At 50.0% G+C, this 16,094-nt stretch overlaps 1 protein-coding gene and 1 pseudogene across 27 annotated transcripts in view; one reads left to right on the forward strand and one right to left on the reverse strand.

The window, feature by feature from the left end:
- Window positions 1–16,094, forward strand: part of NRXN2 (neurexin 2) — a 115,194-nt gene that overhangs the window by 42,944 nt on the left and 56,156 nt on the right. For 13 of the 27 annotated variants that reach the window (XM_017537217.2, XM_037741634.1, XM_017537214.2 and 10 more), the window contains 3 exons: window positions 1,375–1,419; window positions 10,401–10,562; window positions 11,318–11,756. In XM_017537217.2, the coding sequence (XP_017392706.1) occupies window positions 1,375–1,419; window positions 10,401–10,562; window positions 11,318–11,756 (646 nt within the window). The remainder of the gene's footprint in view (window positions 1–1,374; window positions 1,420–10,400; window positions 10,563–11,317; window positions 11,757–16,094) is intronic. The other 14 variants (XM_017537231.2, XM_037741637.1, XM_037741635.1 and 11 more) reach the window with 2 other exon arrangements.
- On the reverse strand, window positions 13,961–15,214 carry LOC108310287 (annotated as a pseudogene).

A 16,094-nucleotide genomic window follows, 5' to 3' on the forward strand; every position in this document is an offset into this window, starting at 1 on the left:
TCTAGAGATTTGTAGGGGTGGTGGTGGTGAGCACTTGATTTTGAGAGGGACGGCAGCCCAGAGAATAAGAGAATGGGGTTGGAATGATCGAAGAGCCTGGAGAACTTTTGGGGAAAGTTCTAAATGTCAAGGTGGACAGGTGGGAGGAATCAACTATGGGTGGGAGATGGGGAGGAGAGGGAGGAAGATTTGGAATAATTCAATATAATGTGTGAGTCCTCTGCCAATCCATAGAGGGCAAGGTTTCCTTTCCCCTGTTCTGGTGGCGACTCACTGTCTCCCTTCTCAAGGATGAGAAGCAAAAAAAAAAAAAAAAGAGAGAGAGAGGAGCTGCCCCTTTTCTCAGTGACTCCCTGGATCATTTGCATATTCTCCATCCCCAGGAAAAGCAGGCATCTGTGGCCCCTCCTATGCTCCTTGGGAACCTCTTCCTTTTGCCTCCAAATGAAATTGCCTCTCATTCTTGCCAGTCCTTTGATTCTCCAGGGGTGATGCCCACTCTTTTCCCAGACTGGTAGCCAGCTGGCCCATCACCAACTGGTTAATCCATTAACCCGGCATGGCCACTGGTCAGCCAGTTGGCCAGCACTGACTCATTCTTCAGCCAGTTCTCTGGAAAGCCATCTGGTTGATCAGTTAGCCAACAAACCCATAAGTCCATGGCTCCAACCAATAGCCCATTCCTTCTCACAGACCTTGTTCCCTCCCTTCCTTCCCCTCAACTCTCTAACATTTCAGCTGATAGGACTTACTAATACTGCATAATTGGGTCTGCTTCTTAATCCCCTGCCTTCCCTCTCTCACCGTCTGTTGGAAAACCCCGTTGCCGACTCTGTGTGTGTTACTAACACGCTTATAACCCAGGGGACCAAGTGATGGGCAGGGACAGGTGGGGCAAGGTATGAGTGAAAAACCGAACTAACCTTTCTGTCTCATCTGCGGAATGTCGGCCATCTTTAAGTCTTTGCTTTCTTGGTCCAGTTGTTTTGTTGTTTTCTTCTGTACTAACCAAGGTCTCTAACTGTTCCCCTTCTCTGCAGACGGCTCTTCTTCCGGGAGGGGATGGCGGGGGGAGGAGGAATCCAGAGGAGGGGTGGGGGAGGTATGGGAAGAAGAAGGGACTTAATTTTTGTGTGTGTTTTATTTCCTCCCCCCATTATAATTTAATTTTCTTTAAACAAATACTTTCGCTGAACCTAAGGTGGGAGGGTTGGAACAAACAACCAAATATATATGGATATATATTTTTCCTCCTTCCTTGAGTTTCACAGTTGGTCATTTTATTTTTCTTTTCTTTTCATTCTGTTCTTTTGTTGTGTTTGTTGTTTTTTTTTTGACACCCCCCTCCTCCCCCTCCCCCCATCTCCGGTGAAGCACGCAGGGATTGGACACGCTATGGTAAACAAACTGCATTATCTGGTAGATATCACTCTAATTGTCTTACCGTTTGGTTTGCCGTGGGTTTTTTTAACTGTTCGATTCTCCCTCTTTTGTTTCCTCTCCCTGTTTGGTTTTTGGTTGTTTTGCTCTTCCAATTGTTTTTTGCGTCCTGGACAATCTTTAGATTTTGCTTCTCTTTTAGTTTCCCTCTTTCCCTTTTCTTTCTTTTTTGGTCCAAACTGAAATCCAAAAGACAAATGGAAATCGAGGAATTTGGCTTGTCCCTGCTGTAATCCCTAACTCCCGAATTCAGATTCCTGGCCAGAGAGACCTGGGGGCAGGCCCCATGTTCATCAGCTCTGGTTAGACCAGCCCCGATGCCAGGCTGCTTATTTCTATTGCTTTATTTTGTTTTTTTCCCTCCCCTCCCTTGTTTTTTCCTTTGATTTAGTTTCTTGGTCTCCTGAAAATCCATGGAAAACACCATCCCATGACATGCTATGCCCTGCTCACTGTCGCTCCCTGGACAGGGCCCCTCAAGCTGGGGGAGGGGGCTAGGGGTGAGACCTCCAGTGGCAGCCAGCCAGGTGGGTTCCAAGGGGTTGAGGGGCATGGCCCTGGGAGATGCAGAGCTGCCTGGGATCAGTCCAGACCTCATGCAAATCACCGGTTCATAGCAGTTTGGGGGCTGCCCAGTGCTGGCTGCTCCGGGAAAGGTGCCATCCCCTCCCGCACTTCTCAGCCTTGAGGGTTCCTGGTTCCATGTCCCCCACATTTTGCATGGCATGAATGGTCTTTTCCCCCCACCAGGGATAGCGTCCAGCTCCCCCCAACTGCTCCACTGCTCTGACTAACACTGTGTTTCACACTGTCTTCCTTCTCTTCACCCCCTGTCCTCTCTGCCCGCTGACTGCCCCGCATGGCCTCTGACAGGGGCTGGTTTCCTTCCTTGTTGAGGGGAGTGAGAGGAAGAGGCCTGGAGGGGTGGGAAGGGGCAGCACTGGTTGTCCTTGTCACCGAGCTCCTCTGTTTGGGTTGGGCTCAGTCCTGGTGAGTGTTGGTGTGGGTGTCTGTGTAAATGCAGCTGGTGTGTGTTGGTGTGTGGGTGTGACTGTGTGTAAATGTTGGCGTGACATTTTGGGGTGTTAGTGGGAAGCTGTACTGTGTGTGTACGAGGCCCTGCTGGTGACTCTCCATGTGTGAGATGGTGTGAGCTGGGGGCTGCCTGACTGTGTGGGTTTTGAGCCTGGCAAGGACTCTGTGTGGAGGTAGACTGTGGGGACTGGCCCTTCAGTCTCAGTGCCATGGCAGGTAGGAACAGGGAAGGAGCTGGGTCTGGCTCTTTGCTCCTTGCGTCACCTCAGAGTGTGTGCCTGTAGGCCCTGCTGCGTGCTATCCCCTGGGATTCCCTTGTGCCTGCCCAGTCCTGGCTCTGCAGCAGCAGCTGGTTAGTCATCGCCTATTAATAATGCAGAGTGATTGAGCACCAAGCTGGGGACCCTGCAGATGGACGTGTCTGCACTCATGGGGCTGGTGCTGCTTGCAGCAGCTGCCTGGCCTGCCCAACCTCCTGGGTTTACAAGGCTGGCTGATGAGGAGGGAAGCGTAACAGTTGGGGCTCCCAATTTGAGTGGCTCCCCCACTTCTCTAGGAAGCTCTGCCTCTCAGGCCACATCTGGCTTTTCCTGACACTTCTGCAGGTCCATGTTTTCTTGCACCCAAACAGACTGCATAGACTAGTGCCCATGCCCAAAGCCATTCCAGCCCTCCCCAATTTAAGACCTCAGGTGGCCATTCCCAGTGGTCCTGGTGTTCCAAAGGGTCATACAATGCCAGTCTTCTTGTTTCTTCAGCTTCTGCTTCTAGGAGTTAGCAGCTACCTGTCCAGCTCAGGCCAGGCCATTGAGTACCTGTCAGGGGCTGGCCACTTTCTTTACAGTACTTCTCTGGATAGCCGACCTATGACTTTGGGGACAGAAGGGAGGCAAGATCAAGCCATGTGGTACACCCCAAGCCTCTGGAGAGTACCATCCTAGAATTAGGACCCAGCAGACTTTCCATTTAGCCTCAAATTGGTTAAAAATTGACAATGTGGGCTGAAGCTATTAAAGCTCAGTTTCCTTACCTACCAAATGGGCTAACTGAGGTAATATACTTGCATTGCCTGTTACATGCATTCAGAGTGAAGATCAAGTAGAGTAATAGAAGTGAAAACATTTGTACTCTGTAAAGGAAATTGTAATGTTATTAAGCTTTATAAAATGTTAACTGATTATCTCAGTGTTTCCAGGGCAAGGATGTTTTGTAAAGAAATAATTCTCTTCCATAGCAAACTCTGGAGAATATAGCATCTCTGGCTCACTTGGAGATCCTATTAACATCTCTTCTTAAGAATCCATCCCTGAACACGATGGCTCACGCCTGTAATCCCAGCACTTTGGGAGGCTGAGGTGGGTGGATCACAAGGTCAGGACTTCAAGGCCAGCCTGGCCAAGATGCTGAAACCCTGTCTCTATTGAAAATACAAAAATTAGCCAGGCATCATGGTGGGTGCCTGTAATCCCAGCTACTCTGGAGGCTGAGACAGGGAATTGCTTGAACCTGGGAGGCAGAGTTTGCAGTGAGCTGAGATTGCGCCACTGCACTCCAGCCTGGGCAACAGAGCAAGACTCTGTCTCAAGCAAACAAACAAACAAACAACAACAACAAAAAGAATCTGTTCCAAAATAGTTGTATGAAAGCTCAGAATGTTTCAGGAATTGGGCTGGAGAAGAGGAGGACAGATGAATGACTTAAGTTGGTTAAGCAAACAACCAGCCGGGCATAGTTGTCTGTAATCCCAGCACTTTGGGAGGCTGTGGTGGGCAGTTTACAAGGTCAAGAGATTGAGACCATCCTGGCCAACATGGTGAAACTCCGCCTCTACTAAAAATACAAAAAATTATCTGGGCATGGTGGTGCATATCTGTAATCCCAGCTACTTGGGGCTGAGGCAGGAGACTCGAACCTGGGAGGCAGAGGTTGCAGTCAGCTGAGATCATGTCACTGCATTCCAGCCTGGCAACAGAGTGAGACTCCATCTCCAAAAAAAAAAAAAAAAAAAAAGCAAATCACCAGCTAGGCACCTGTAGTCCTAGCTACTCAAGGCTAAGGTAGAATTGCTTGAGCCCAGGAGTTCAAGACTAGCGTCGGTGACATAGCAAGACCCACTCTTTATTTTTTTGGAGACAGAGTCTTACTCTGTTGCCTAGGCTGGAGTGAAGTGGCATGATCTCAGCTCATTGCAACCTCCGTTTCCCAGGTTCAGGCAATTCTCCTGCCTCAGCCTCCTGAATAGTTTGGGACTACAGGTGCGTGCCACCACACTCGGCTAATTTTTTGTATTTTTAGTAGAGACAGGTTTCACTGTATTGCCCAGGCTGGTCTCGAACTCCTGAGCTGAGCCAGTCTGCCCACCTCGACTTCCCAAAGTGTTAGGACTACAGGCATGAGCCATTGTGCCCCAGCAAGAAACCCTGTCTCTAAAACACACACACACACACACACACACACACACACACACACACGCACACACACACACACGCACGCATAAAACAAACAAAAATAAACAAACTATGCTGTCTCACTTCAGCCCTGGAAAGGAAAGTATCTGCTAAATTCTGAGTCTCTAAAGCCTGCACTTTCCTGCATGAGCAATACTGACTGATGACCAGATCTGGTTGCCTTTCGGTGGCCTCATAGACCTTCATAAACCTGTACTAGGAATCAGCTCTTTCAGGACAAAACCAAAGTCAGAGGCCTTGTAACAGGGTTCAGTGTATTCTGATTCCCAAGGCATCCCCCAGACAGGTTTTGTTTAGTTTTCAATTTATTTTTACTAACTCACTTGTATGGACTCTCTTCATGTTGTTTGAATACTTCTTCTTGGGGGAGAGGGTGGATATATAGCAAAAAGGCCAACCTTGAGAAGGTTGAGAAGTTCGGATTAGGTGTGATCAGGCTGATGGAGTTTGCTTGTAAAAATAATGATAGTTCTTTATACACACACTGGGAGTCTTTGAATAGCCGTCCTCTTTCAAATATCATTTAAATTTGATGAATGCCTGGACTGCAGGTAGCAGGGAGAGATTGTTCCCAGTTAACAGATGGGAGAAACTGAAGCCCAGAGAATGCACCTTGCCTAGGATCACATAGCCAGATGAGGAATTTAACTTCAGTTTTCTCATTTGGTGCTCAAAGTAAGCCTGGAAGAAATGGGAGTGACCGAAGTTGTTAGACTCCTCTTACAGGTGAGAGTCAGAGAGGTAAAATGGGATTGTTCTGGAAAAGGGCAAAGGCTGAACGAGAGCCCAGGATTTCTATTTTTTTCCCTTCTTCTTTCTTTCTTTCTTTTTTTTTTTGAGACACAGTCTCACTCTGTTGCCCAGGCTGTAGTGCAGTGGCACAATCTCAGCTCACTGCAACCTCCACCTCCCTGGTTCAAGCAATTCCCCTGCCTCAGCCTCCTGAGTAGCTGGGATTACAGACACATGCCACCATGCCTGGCTAATTTTTTTGTATTTTTGGTAGAGACGGGGTTTCACCATGTTGGCCAAACTGGTCTTGAACTCCTGACCTCAGGCAATTTGCCTGCTTTGGCCTCCCAAACTACTGGGATTATAGGCGTGAGACACCATGCCTGGCTGAGGGCCCAGGATTTCTGACCTCATATCTTTCCTCTCTATTCCCAAACGATCAAATCCCAACCTCAGGATCCACAGCAGGGCTATGCCTGCCAGTTAAGTTTGTCTTCATGGTGTGTCTTTCCAACCTGAGTCTCTGGTTAGCTTCTGCCCTCACACTGAAGAGGTAGCTAACCCAAACCTTTAGCAGGACTTGCAGTATCTCACTCAGCCTGGAGACCCTTTCTTCCCCTTTGTCTTTATCCCTTATTTCCACCCACTCAATCCTAAGGGGATGTCTGGACCTTTCTCCTAGACTAGTTGCTCTTAACCACCTTTGGCTCATGGATCCCTTTGAAAATTTGATAACAGCGATGGACTCTCACAGGAAAAGAAAAGCCCACGGAGACACTTTGGCACACAACATCAAGGGGCTTGGAATCTCCCTAGCCCAGCTAGCTTACTCACAAGTTGAACATACCCGCCGTCAGTCTTGTTCTTCCTAGAATAAGTCCCCCTCCCAATGAGGTCAGTGACCCTGTGATCATCACAGGTGGCTGGGAAAGTCGGCAGAAGGATACTTCCCCTCTTCCTCAGCCTTTCTTTCTAAGGCATGGTGGACATGGAGTCCCCACCAGTGTGGAGTTATCTATGGCCAGGACCTAGTTTCATATCCTGCACAGCCTGCCACAGGGGAAGTGTGTGGAGCAGGAAGAGAAGGGGGTCAGCAGGGAGGGCTGAGAGCCTACCCAAGTCACAGACTGCCCCTTGTGGCCACCTCCAGCCCGCCTCTCTGCTCCTGGGGAGCACAGTGGGGGCTGGCCAGTGGGCTTCTGCTGCCTCTGCATTCTCTCCCCTCTCCTCTGGCTGGACACAAGTCTTCCAGGACAGAAGCTCTGGCTTATTTCCCTTGGCCAGCTCAGTACCCACTCGGCCTGCTTGTCTGTGTTGAGTGGGTCGGCATGGGTTGGGTGCAGATACTCTGCTGTGTCTCAGTGATGCTGTTTGGAAGGAGACAGCTGGAATGTCCCACTGCCCTGGGTAGGATGTGATGTGTACTCAGGTGTGTCTGGGGGTTGGTGATCGGTGGCGAATGGGTGGTGGAATGAGTGCTGGGTCACCTGCTGATAAGGAAGGTAGAGTCAAATGTCCCTGCTCTTCCTTTTTCAATCCATAAGTGTCTCTGTTCTAGTGGTCACTCCTCTCTCTTCCCTCTATCACTGGAAGGAAACTGTCCCTACCTGCATCCCACAGCTCTGTCGCCTCCATCTCTGCTCCTCCCAGTGCCCCTGCCCTGCACGCCTTCTTACCTGGCTGCCTTTCTCTGGCCTGTTCTGCTGGGCCTGGCCCCATCCTGCTCCTCTAACCTGCATGTGTCCAGCTGCAGTGGCTGTTCTGTGTTGCATGGCCCCCTCCCTTCCCTCCTCCCCCGCCGGCCCCACCCCTTCCAGAAGATGCGTTGGGGGGGTTGGGGGGCAGGGGCATCATGAACCCCCGGGGTGGAGGGGGACTGGGGGAATTATTCCCCTGTTTCCTGCTTTTACTAACGAACCTGCCATTTTTGTGTCTGGACTTTGATTTGTCTGAGGGAACAGTCGGGTTTTACTAATCTAAGTCATCTCCCTCCTTGCCTTCCCCAGAGACCTTCCTCCATTCCCTCTACCCTTCACTTCCTTTCCACTCAGAACCTGTCCCCACTTTCTCCTTCTACGCCCCACCTCCAGCTGATCACCTTCCTCTGGGCACTTCTTTATGTTGTCCTTCCTCTTACTGCCCCAGCCCCAGCCTCACCCCTGGGCCATAAGAGGGTAATTAAGGCAGCCCTTTTCCCAGTAGGAAAAAGCCCAAGGGGGCAAGGTGAGATTGTGCCCAGCCAGGAGGGAAACTGAGGAGGGTATTTCCTCTTCTCTACCCGACACTGTCGGGCCCTTCTAAGTCAGAGAGGGCAAAGGGAGGCTGACCTTGGCAAATGGAGTGGGATAGAGAGAGCCCATAGGGTGAGGGAGATGGCCAGTGGCTGGTGCCCTGACTTGTGAGGCCAGGGAGGGAGGACACAACTGGGAGGCTAGATGGGTTGGAGGCCAAAAGAGGAGATTCTCTTTGTGGGGAGATTTGGGACTAGAAGAGCCCTTTCCCTGCACTGAAGCAGGAGGGCACTTGAGTTTCTGTCACTAAAGTCACAGACTCCCTGGGTGTTAGGTTTATAGATGGAGATGCAGGTAGTGTGGCCCTGGGTCATAGGGGTTATTTAATGACTGTATGCGGAATCCCCTGGATTATGTTCAGATTAGTGGGGTTACAGGGACATTTCAGGCTGGTGTCTGCCCCTCAGAAGCTGACCAGTTGGGGTGACCAGATTTAGGCACAGGAAGTAATTAGCAGCCCAATTTCTGGTCTCCCAGAGCAGAGTGGAGGTGGAGGGCTGGATGGAACTGAATTTGCCCCAGGGAGGCCCATTCACCCTGTGACCCACTCCCTATCGTATTCCTGCCCTTTCATTCCAGTCCCTTCTTCCCTTTCTCCAGCCCCTCTCTGCCAGGTCTAATCTCATTTGCATGTTTTTGTGACTAATACTTTGACCCTTCCCTTTTCTACCCAGACTCCTAATTCCCAGCCTTAGGGTGGGGTGGAGTGAAGAATAAATAAACAATAATGACCAGTCCTCCCCTCGAGTAAGACTCATAAGGTTTCAGACTGCCCCTTTCCACAAAGACACCCCCTTACCTTCTGCTCTTGAACCTAATTACCCCAGCACAAGGTTTGATGGTTCCCAGGAGGTGGAGAGTAGGGCTCAGCTCTACCCCATTCACTGCGAGGCTCCAGCCAGGCACAAGGGGGACTCAGGGTCCTAGGAGAGCAGGAAGCTCCCTTGCCCCAGTTCTGCTCATGTCCCTTTGGAGTGCCTCCCTCTCACTCACTGAGACCATGGACCCTGGGAGACAAGTCACTGGAAGATGGCTGGTGGCATGTGCACATGGACTGGTGTGGGTGGGGACGGCATAGGATGTGACTGGAAGGCCCCAATCTCTAGACTGCTCCTGAAAGAGGGTGCTGAGGCACTCTTGGGGAATGGGAAATGGGGTGAGCTGTGGCCTGTGGAAGCACAGTGTTGGGCTAAACCTGAACCAGCTTCCCATTGACCCTGCAGAGCTCTGCCCTCTTTCCCAGCTGACCCTCCCAAACCAAGGTCTTCCTAGAGTAGGGGCTCATAGTCTCATAACCCTTGGCCCTTCTCGCACAATCTTTCTGGGTGTTTTGAACCCTCGTGGGCTGCTTGTAGAGTGAGATTTTTTGAAGACTAGGTGGGCATTTGCAGGGGGTACTGGGAGGGTTGGAGAGTTTCCTGTCCTTGTCACGCCCCACTCCACCTAAGATCACTTCTGCATTCTTCAGGCCATGACTGAGCCCCCCATGCCTCCTGGAACACCAAGTACTCCCCCATTCCTGCTCATCCTGCCTTCTTACTGAACTTTCAGCCCAGGGACAAGGTATTTATGAGGTTAGCCCTATCCTCTTTTGTTCCCTAAGCTGGCCCTGACTCCCTGGAGTAACTCTGGTGGTGTCAGTAGGTAGGGCAATTAGACAGGAAGAAGGACGAGTGGGCTGATGTAGCTAAAGGGCTTCCCTCTCCTGTGACCTGAATATAAGGAGATTGGAGTAGCGAACAGAGAGACTCAGGAAAGGGCTAGGAGAAGTGAAGACTTGGAGACTGCACAGCAAGGGCAGAAATCAGCTCCAGTAGGCAACCCCAGAAAGTTCCAAGACTTCCCAGGAATATCTGAGTTCCCGGTCCTCCCACTGCTATCTTCTATCTCCCTACTGGTTCCAGACTGAATGATTTCCCAGCACACCCAGCAGAGAGGGCTGCAGGTGAGTCTAAGCCATAAGATCCAGGGAATACTATTTTCTGGCATGCTTTCGAAAGAAGTTCTGGAGTCACATGTGTGTCCAGAGAGTCCCTTCAGGAGAAGAAAAGTGAGGATGTCATTTGCACCTATCCTGTGCCCCAGAATGGGGGCTCTGTCCTGGAGCCCCCAATTCTTGTTCAGAGTGCCTTCCAGGAGCTGCTTCTTGGGGTATCTCATGGGGAGCTCTCTAGGCACCCTTCGGCTCCTGCCTGCTGAGCTGAGGGCCAGAGGGCAAGTCTTAGCCCACCCTGAAACCATCAAATCTTGTGCTGCTTCCTTTTCCTCATTCCCTCTCTTCCCCCACTGTTCCTCCTCCAAGACAAGCAGACATAAAAATGGGGGTCCCCCTCCCCCGCTGCCCTCTGGCCCCTCCTTTGCCCAGCCATAGCTCTTCCTAGGGATTTAATGTTGGTTGTCTCCTGTCTTTCTCCCTCCCCCCTGGGCTGGGCAGGTGACCATCTCAGTGGACGGGATCCTGACCACCACAGGCTACACGCAGGAGGATTACACCATGCTGGGCTCTGATGACTTCTTCTACATCGGGGGCAGCCCCAACACAGCTGACCTGCCGGGCTCGCCCGTCAGCAACAACTTCATGGGCTGCCTCAAGGATGTGAGTAGGGTTAGGGAGGGGCTGCGGGCTGTTCAGGAGCCCTTTGGCTCCTGTCTTCAGTGTGACTTAGTCTGATCTGGCTAGGTGCCTGGTCCTCTCTTCCTTCCAAGTCCATGGTGAAGACATCCCCTCTTTAAAAACTAAGGCCCATTGACTCCATCAAGAGGCTTCTCCCCTCTCATTTCCTTGAGCCTTGGAAACATCATCCTCATAGAGGACCCTCAAAGGCAGCGGTGGTACAGAGGAAAGAATGCTGGGTGTGACGATTAAAGATCTCTGTTTGAGTCCCAGCTCTTCCACTCACTGGTTCTGGGACTGTGGTCAAGTCATTTGCCTGTCTGATGCTTAGTTTCCTTCTCTGTAGTTGGGTGGTCAGTGCCTACTTCCTAAAGTTGTGAGGGGCACATGAGAGTGTAAGTGAACATATTTCATCAAGTAGAAAATGGCTACCACACATCAGTGGCCTTGTCGTTATGATGAACTGCAGTTTAGTGGGCACTGAGCGCCCACAGGGCAAGCCACCATGCTCATGCTGGGCCAGAAGACAGGACAGAGGATGTGGCAAGGGAGGTGCTTGTTCACAGCCTCTGCGCCTGAAGCTCTAGAGCAGAGGCCTAAGCTGAGTGGTTTGGTGGAACTGAGCAGGGCCTACCAGTGGTGGGTGGCTGAGTCCCCTGGTGCTTGCTGCTGGGTGGGAATGGCCAGGCCCTAAGCTGCTTTTGATTCTTTATTCTTGACCCCACTCCTCCCTGTAGGTGGTCTATAAGAACAATGACTTCAAACTGGAACTATCTCGCCTGGCAAAGGAAGGGGACCCCAAGATGAAGCTGCAGGGGGACTTGTCATTCCGCTGTGAGGATGTGGCTGCCCTGGACCCCGTGACCTTTGAGAGTCCCGAGGCCTTTGTGGCACTGCCCCGCTGGAGTGCTAAACGCACTGGCTCCATCTCCCTAGACTTCCGCACCACTGAGCCCAATGGGCTGCTGCTCTTTAGCCAGGGCCGGCGGGCTGGGGGTGGAGCTGGCAGCCACAGCTCTGCTCAACGGGCCGACTACTTTGCCATGGAGCTGTTGGATGGCCATCTCTATCTTCTGCTGGACATGGGATCTGGGGGCATCAAGCTGCGGGCATCCAGCCGCAAGGTCAATGATGGCGAGTGGTGTCACGTGGACTTCCAGAGGGATGGGCGGAAAGGTCAGGAGGCCTCTGGACCCTACCCCTTCCCTGGGCCACCCCTTTCCATCTGCCCTGACACCCTCTCCATCTCTCTTCAGCTGGTCTCTTCTACACCATTTCTTGTACTCCTCCCTGGTGCTTCTCCTACACCCCTCCTCACATCTTCCCAATTGTCCTTTCTGTCATGGCACATTGGCAGAAAGAGCACAGCATTTGGCATCAGTCAGACCTCAGCTCCCCTACTTGCTTCATGTGAGACTCTGTTTCCTTATCTGCCACAGGAATAATCCCACAAGGGCCCTTGAGAGGAGAAAATAAGAGCACATCTGTAGAAGCATTAGCACAGTGCCCAACACAGAGCAGATACCCCATTCTCCTTTAAGAATATATCTTCCCAGCCATGCTTCCCTTCTGTCTAGAGCCATTTAACCTAAAGAAAAAATTAACTCACTAGGCTGGGCGCTGTGGCTCACGCCTGTAATCCCAGGACTTTTGGGAGGCCGAGGTGGGTGGATCATTTGAGGTCAGGAGTTCAAGACCAGCCTGGCCAACATGGTGAAACCACGCCTCTACTAAAAATACAAAAATTAGTGGGGCATGGTGGTACACTCCTGTAGTCCCAGCTACTTGGGAGGCTGAGGCAGGAGAATTGCTTGAACCCGAGAGGCAGAGGTTGCAATGAGCCGAGATCTTGCCATTGCACTCCAGCCTGGGTGACAGAGCAAGACTCTGTGTCAAAAAAAGAAAAAAAAAGAAAAAAGAAAACTCACTCAACAGTTACTGAGCACCCACTGTGTGCTAGATGCTGTCCAAGGTTCTGAAGATAGGGACAGCAGGGGAACTAAAGAGACGATCTTCACTGTCACAGAGCTGCTGGTGTGGGGTGGGAGAGCATGGAGTGAAAAGACAGTAAACAGCCCCGCATTCCTACCTAGCAATGAGGGCTCTAGAACAATAAAGTGTCAGGGCAGAGTGCTGGGATCGGGCAGAGGCCTGTTCTTGAACCTTCTGTCACTTCTAGCCACTATCTCCTTCACCCTTCATTCAGTCTTTTGCATGCTCTTCTTGTTTTCTGTCTGCTATTTCTCTCTTCTTTACTCTTTTCCGTCTTGTTGAACATGAGAGAATTATCCAAGAAAGGGAAATTGATATAAATGAGAACTGAAACATCCAATTTAAGCACTTATCAGCGTCAGCTAAATTTTTGTGCTCCTCTGCCTGTCACTGAGCTGGGCCTGTGAGTCTGGGTGGAATGACCGTTCCTCCCCATACAGGAAGGAGGGGCCACTGTGGCTCCCAGGGAGTGACTGCTTCTCATGGACTTGCTGTTTCTTTCCTGTCCTTCCTCGAAGAAGTATTGCCATCCCCTCCACCACCCCGGGGCTTTACGTTAAATGGTTTCATCCCAGAGCTGTGTCTCAGGGCAGCCCTAGGGATTCTTCACAGATCCCTTTGCCCCTAGGGGTTTCCACCAGGTGGTCAGTAACTCCCTAGGTTGGAAGTCTGCCCAAGCCTTGCAGGGCACTGCAGGTCTTCCAGTCCTCTGTGCTTTCAGGAAATGCTCCTGTTAGCTCACACCGATCTTGGGAGGCAGTGTCTGGACAAGGTCTGGCTGGTCCTTGTATTCTTGTCTTGACCAGCTCTGGACATTTCTGACCACCCATTTCATATGTGCACACAAACACAGACTTAGGGCAGCTATTCCAAGAAAACTCTCTTAGATCTTTTCCCTGATTTTTTTTTCTATGTTTGTTTTTGCCATTGTGGTAAATTATACATAACAAAATTTACCATCCTTTCCTGCAGATCACATGGGATGGAGAAAAAAATGAACAACAAAACAGCAAAAAAAAATTGACCATCGTAACCATTTAATTTTTTTTTTTTTGAGACGGAGTTTCACTCTTGTTGCCCAGGCTGGAGTGCAATGGTGTAATCTTGGCTCACTGAAACCTCCGCCTCCTGGGTTCAAGCAATTCTCCTGCTTCAGCCTCCCAAATAACTGGGATTATAGGTGTGTGCCACCACACCTGGCTAATTTTTTTTTTTTTTTTAATAGGGACAGGCTTTCACCATGTTCAGGCTGGTCTTAAACTCCTGACCTCAAGTGATCCATTTGCCTCAGCCTCCCAAAGTGCTGGGATTACAGGCATGAGTCACTGTGCCTGGCCCATCATAACTATTTTTATTTTTATTTTTTTAATATTTTAAAGTTTTTTTAGCTGTAAGTTCATTGAGTGCAAAATAATTCTCTCCAATTTTGCTAAGGTGGCTGACCACGTCCACGACCAAATCCACCTCTAAACTGGAATTCAGTTGCTGACCCAGCCCCAGCCTCAGCGTTCTTGTTGGCACCAGGTGGCACAGCACTCCATCTGTAGGTATCTGTGTCTGCTTCCCCTCTTGTGAGTCTTGCAGGTCGCTCACCTTCCAGACCTTTAGGCCGAGGCCTGCCTGTCTGGACGGCTGCAGTGTAGGGTGGCAAGCACAATCTCTGGGGGCAGATGAAGGTAATCACGGAGATACTGGATACCCTCACTGGTCAGGTACCAGTAGAAACGTCTCCAGGCAAACTGTTCCTTCACATAGCCTTGGGACTTGAGAGACTGCATAGCCTCCATGACATGAAGGTTGGGCATGTTCTTGTCTGTCAGCTCTGGGTGCTTAGGCATGTGGACATTCTTCTTGGCCACCATGGCTCCCTCCATAAAAAGGAGCTCATAAATGGCAATCCAGTTCTTCTTAGACATCAACATCTCAGCGGCTCTCTCATAACCATTTTTAAGTGTTCAGTTCAGTGATGTAAAGTACACTCACATTGTTGTGTAAATATCACTGGTAACTATCAGTTGTCTCCAGAACTTTTATCTTCCCAAACTGAAACTCTCGCCCATTAAACGCTAACTCCCCATTCCCTCTTCTCTTAGCCCTTGGCACCCACCATTCTACTTTCTGTATAGTAATTTGGCTACTTTAGGTAACTCCGTTAAGTGGAATCATGTGGTATTTATCCCTTTGTATCTGGCTTTATTTCATTTTGCATAATGTCTTCTAGGTTCATCCATGTTGTAGCAAGTGTCAGGATATCCTTCCTTTTTAGGGCCAAATAATGTTTCATTGTCTGGATATACACCTTGCATTTATCCATCCATCTGTTGATAGATGCTTGGGTTGTTCACTCAACCCTGTGTTGAGTGATCTTGGTGCAGAGGCCTGTACTCACTATGGTTTCCTCCTGTTGACCCCCCATTATACACCCCTTTCCCTCCTCTTTCTGTCCCTCCGTCTTCCTTTTCCAGCATTTGGTTCCTTTGTAGAGAGTCTGTTTGGGTCATGTAGAACCCAGGAGGTACTGCAGTAGGTAGGCAGAGCAGGCATGGGGGAATCTGGCTATAATTAGAGGTGTGGGTGATCAGGTAGGCCATGTTTGATGGCCTGTTAGAGGAGAGGCCCACAGCCCTGGGAAGTGGGTTTAGAGTCAGGACCCTGGGTCATCTGACACCTTGTATGGAGAGAAATGCTAGGGACCATGTTACTAAAAGAGGGCACAGTTCTGGTTCAGGTGAGGGTTTTTTTTCTTTTCTCTTTGTTTTTTTTTGAAACAGAGTCTAGCTCTTGTTTCTCAGGCTGTAGTGCAGTGACATGATCTCAGCTCATTGCAGCCTCCACCTCCCAGGTTCAAGCAATTCTCCTGACTCAGCCTCCTGAGTAGCTGCGATTATAGGCACCCACCACACCCGGTTAATTTTTGTATTTTTAGTAGAGACAGGGTTTCACCATGTTGGGCAGGCTGGTCTTGAACTCCTGACCTCAGGTGATCTGCCTACCTTGGCCTCTGAGAGTGCTGGAATTACAGACGTGAGCTGCCATGCCCAGCCTCAGGTGAGGCTTTGAGCAGTGGAGAACATGCCATGAATAGGGACTATGTCTGTAGAGGAGATCCCAGTTCCTCCCTCTTGGTTTCCCACCCCGTGCTCACACTGATTTCCTATTGCATTCTCCTCCCAAAGCTCCCTGTCAAATTCAGGCTTCATGTAGACCCAAACTCTCCACTGCTCTTTAACCCCATGAAGTTAGGCAGAGTCTTTCTTTTTTCTCCCTAACTAGGATGACTGCAGTGGGGTATTGCAGTGAGGAGAGAGATTGGACTTAACTCTCACCCCTACTCCTTTTAAAGAGTTCTTTAAAACTGGAAAAAGGACAGAGGAAGGAATTTAAAAATACAAATAAAATAAAGTTTCTAATGTATAGGTTTCTGCAGCTTAAGGTCTCAGTAAAGGCTGTGGAATTCCCATCTGATCCCAAGTCTTTTTTTCTAAGATAATCACCCTCTACTTCTTATTTCTTTCTTTCTTT

This window comes from Cebus imitator, unplaced genomic scaffold, assembly GCF_001604975.1.
Source record: "Cebus imitator isolate Cc_AM_T3 unplaced genomic scaffold, Cebus_imitator-1.0 Scaffold102, whole genome shotgun sequence".
NCBI classification, from domain to species: Eukaryota; Metazoa; Chordata; class Mammalia; order Primates; family Cebidae; genus Cebus; species Cebus imitator.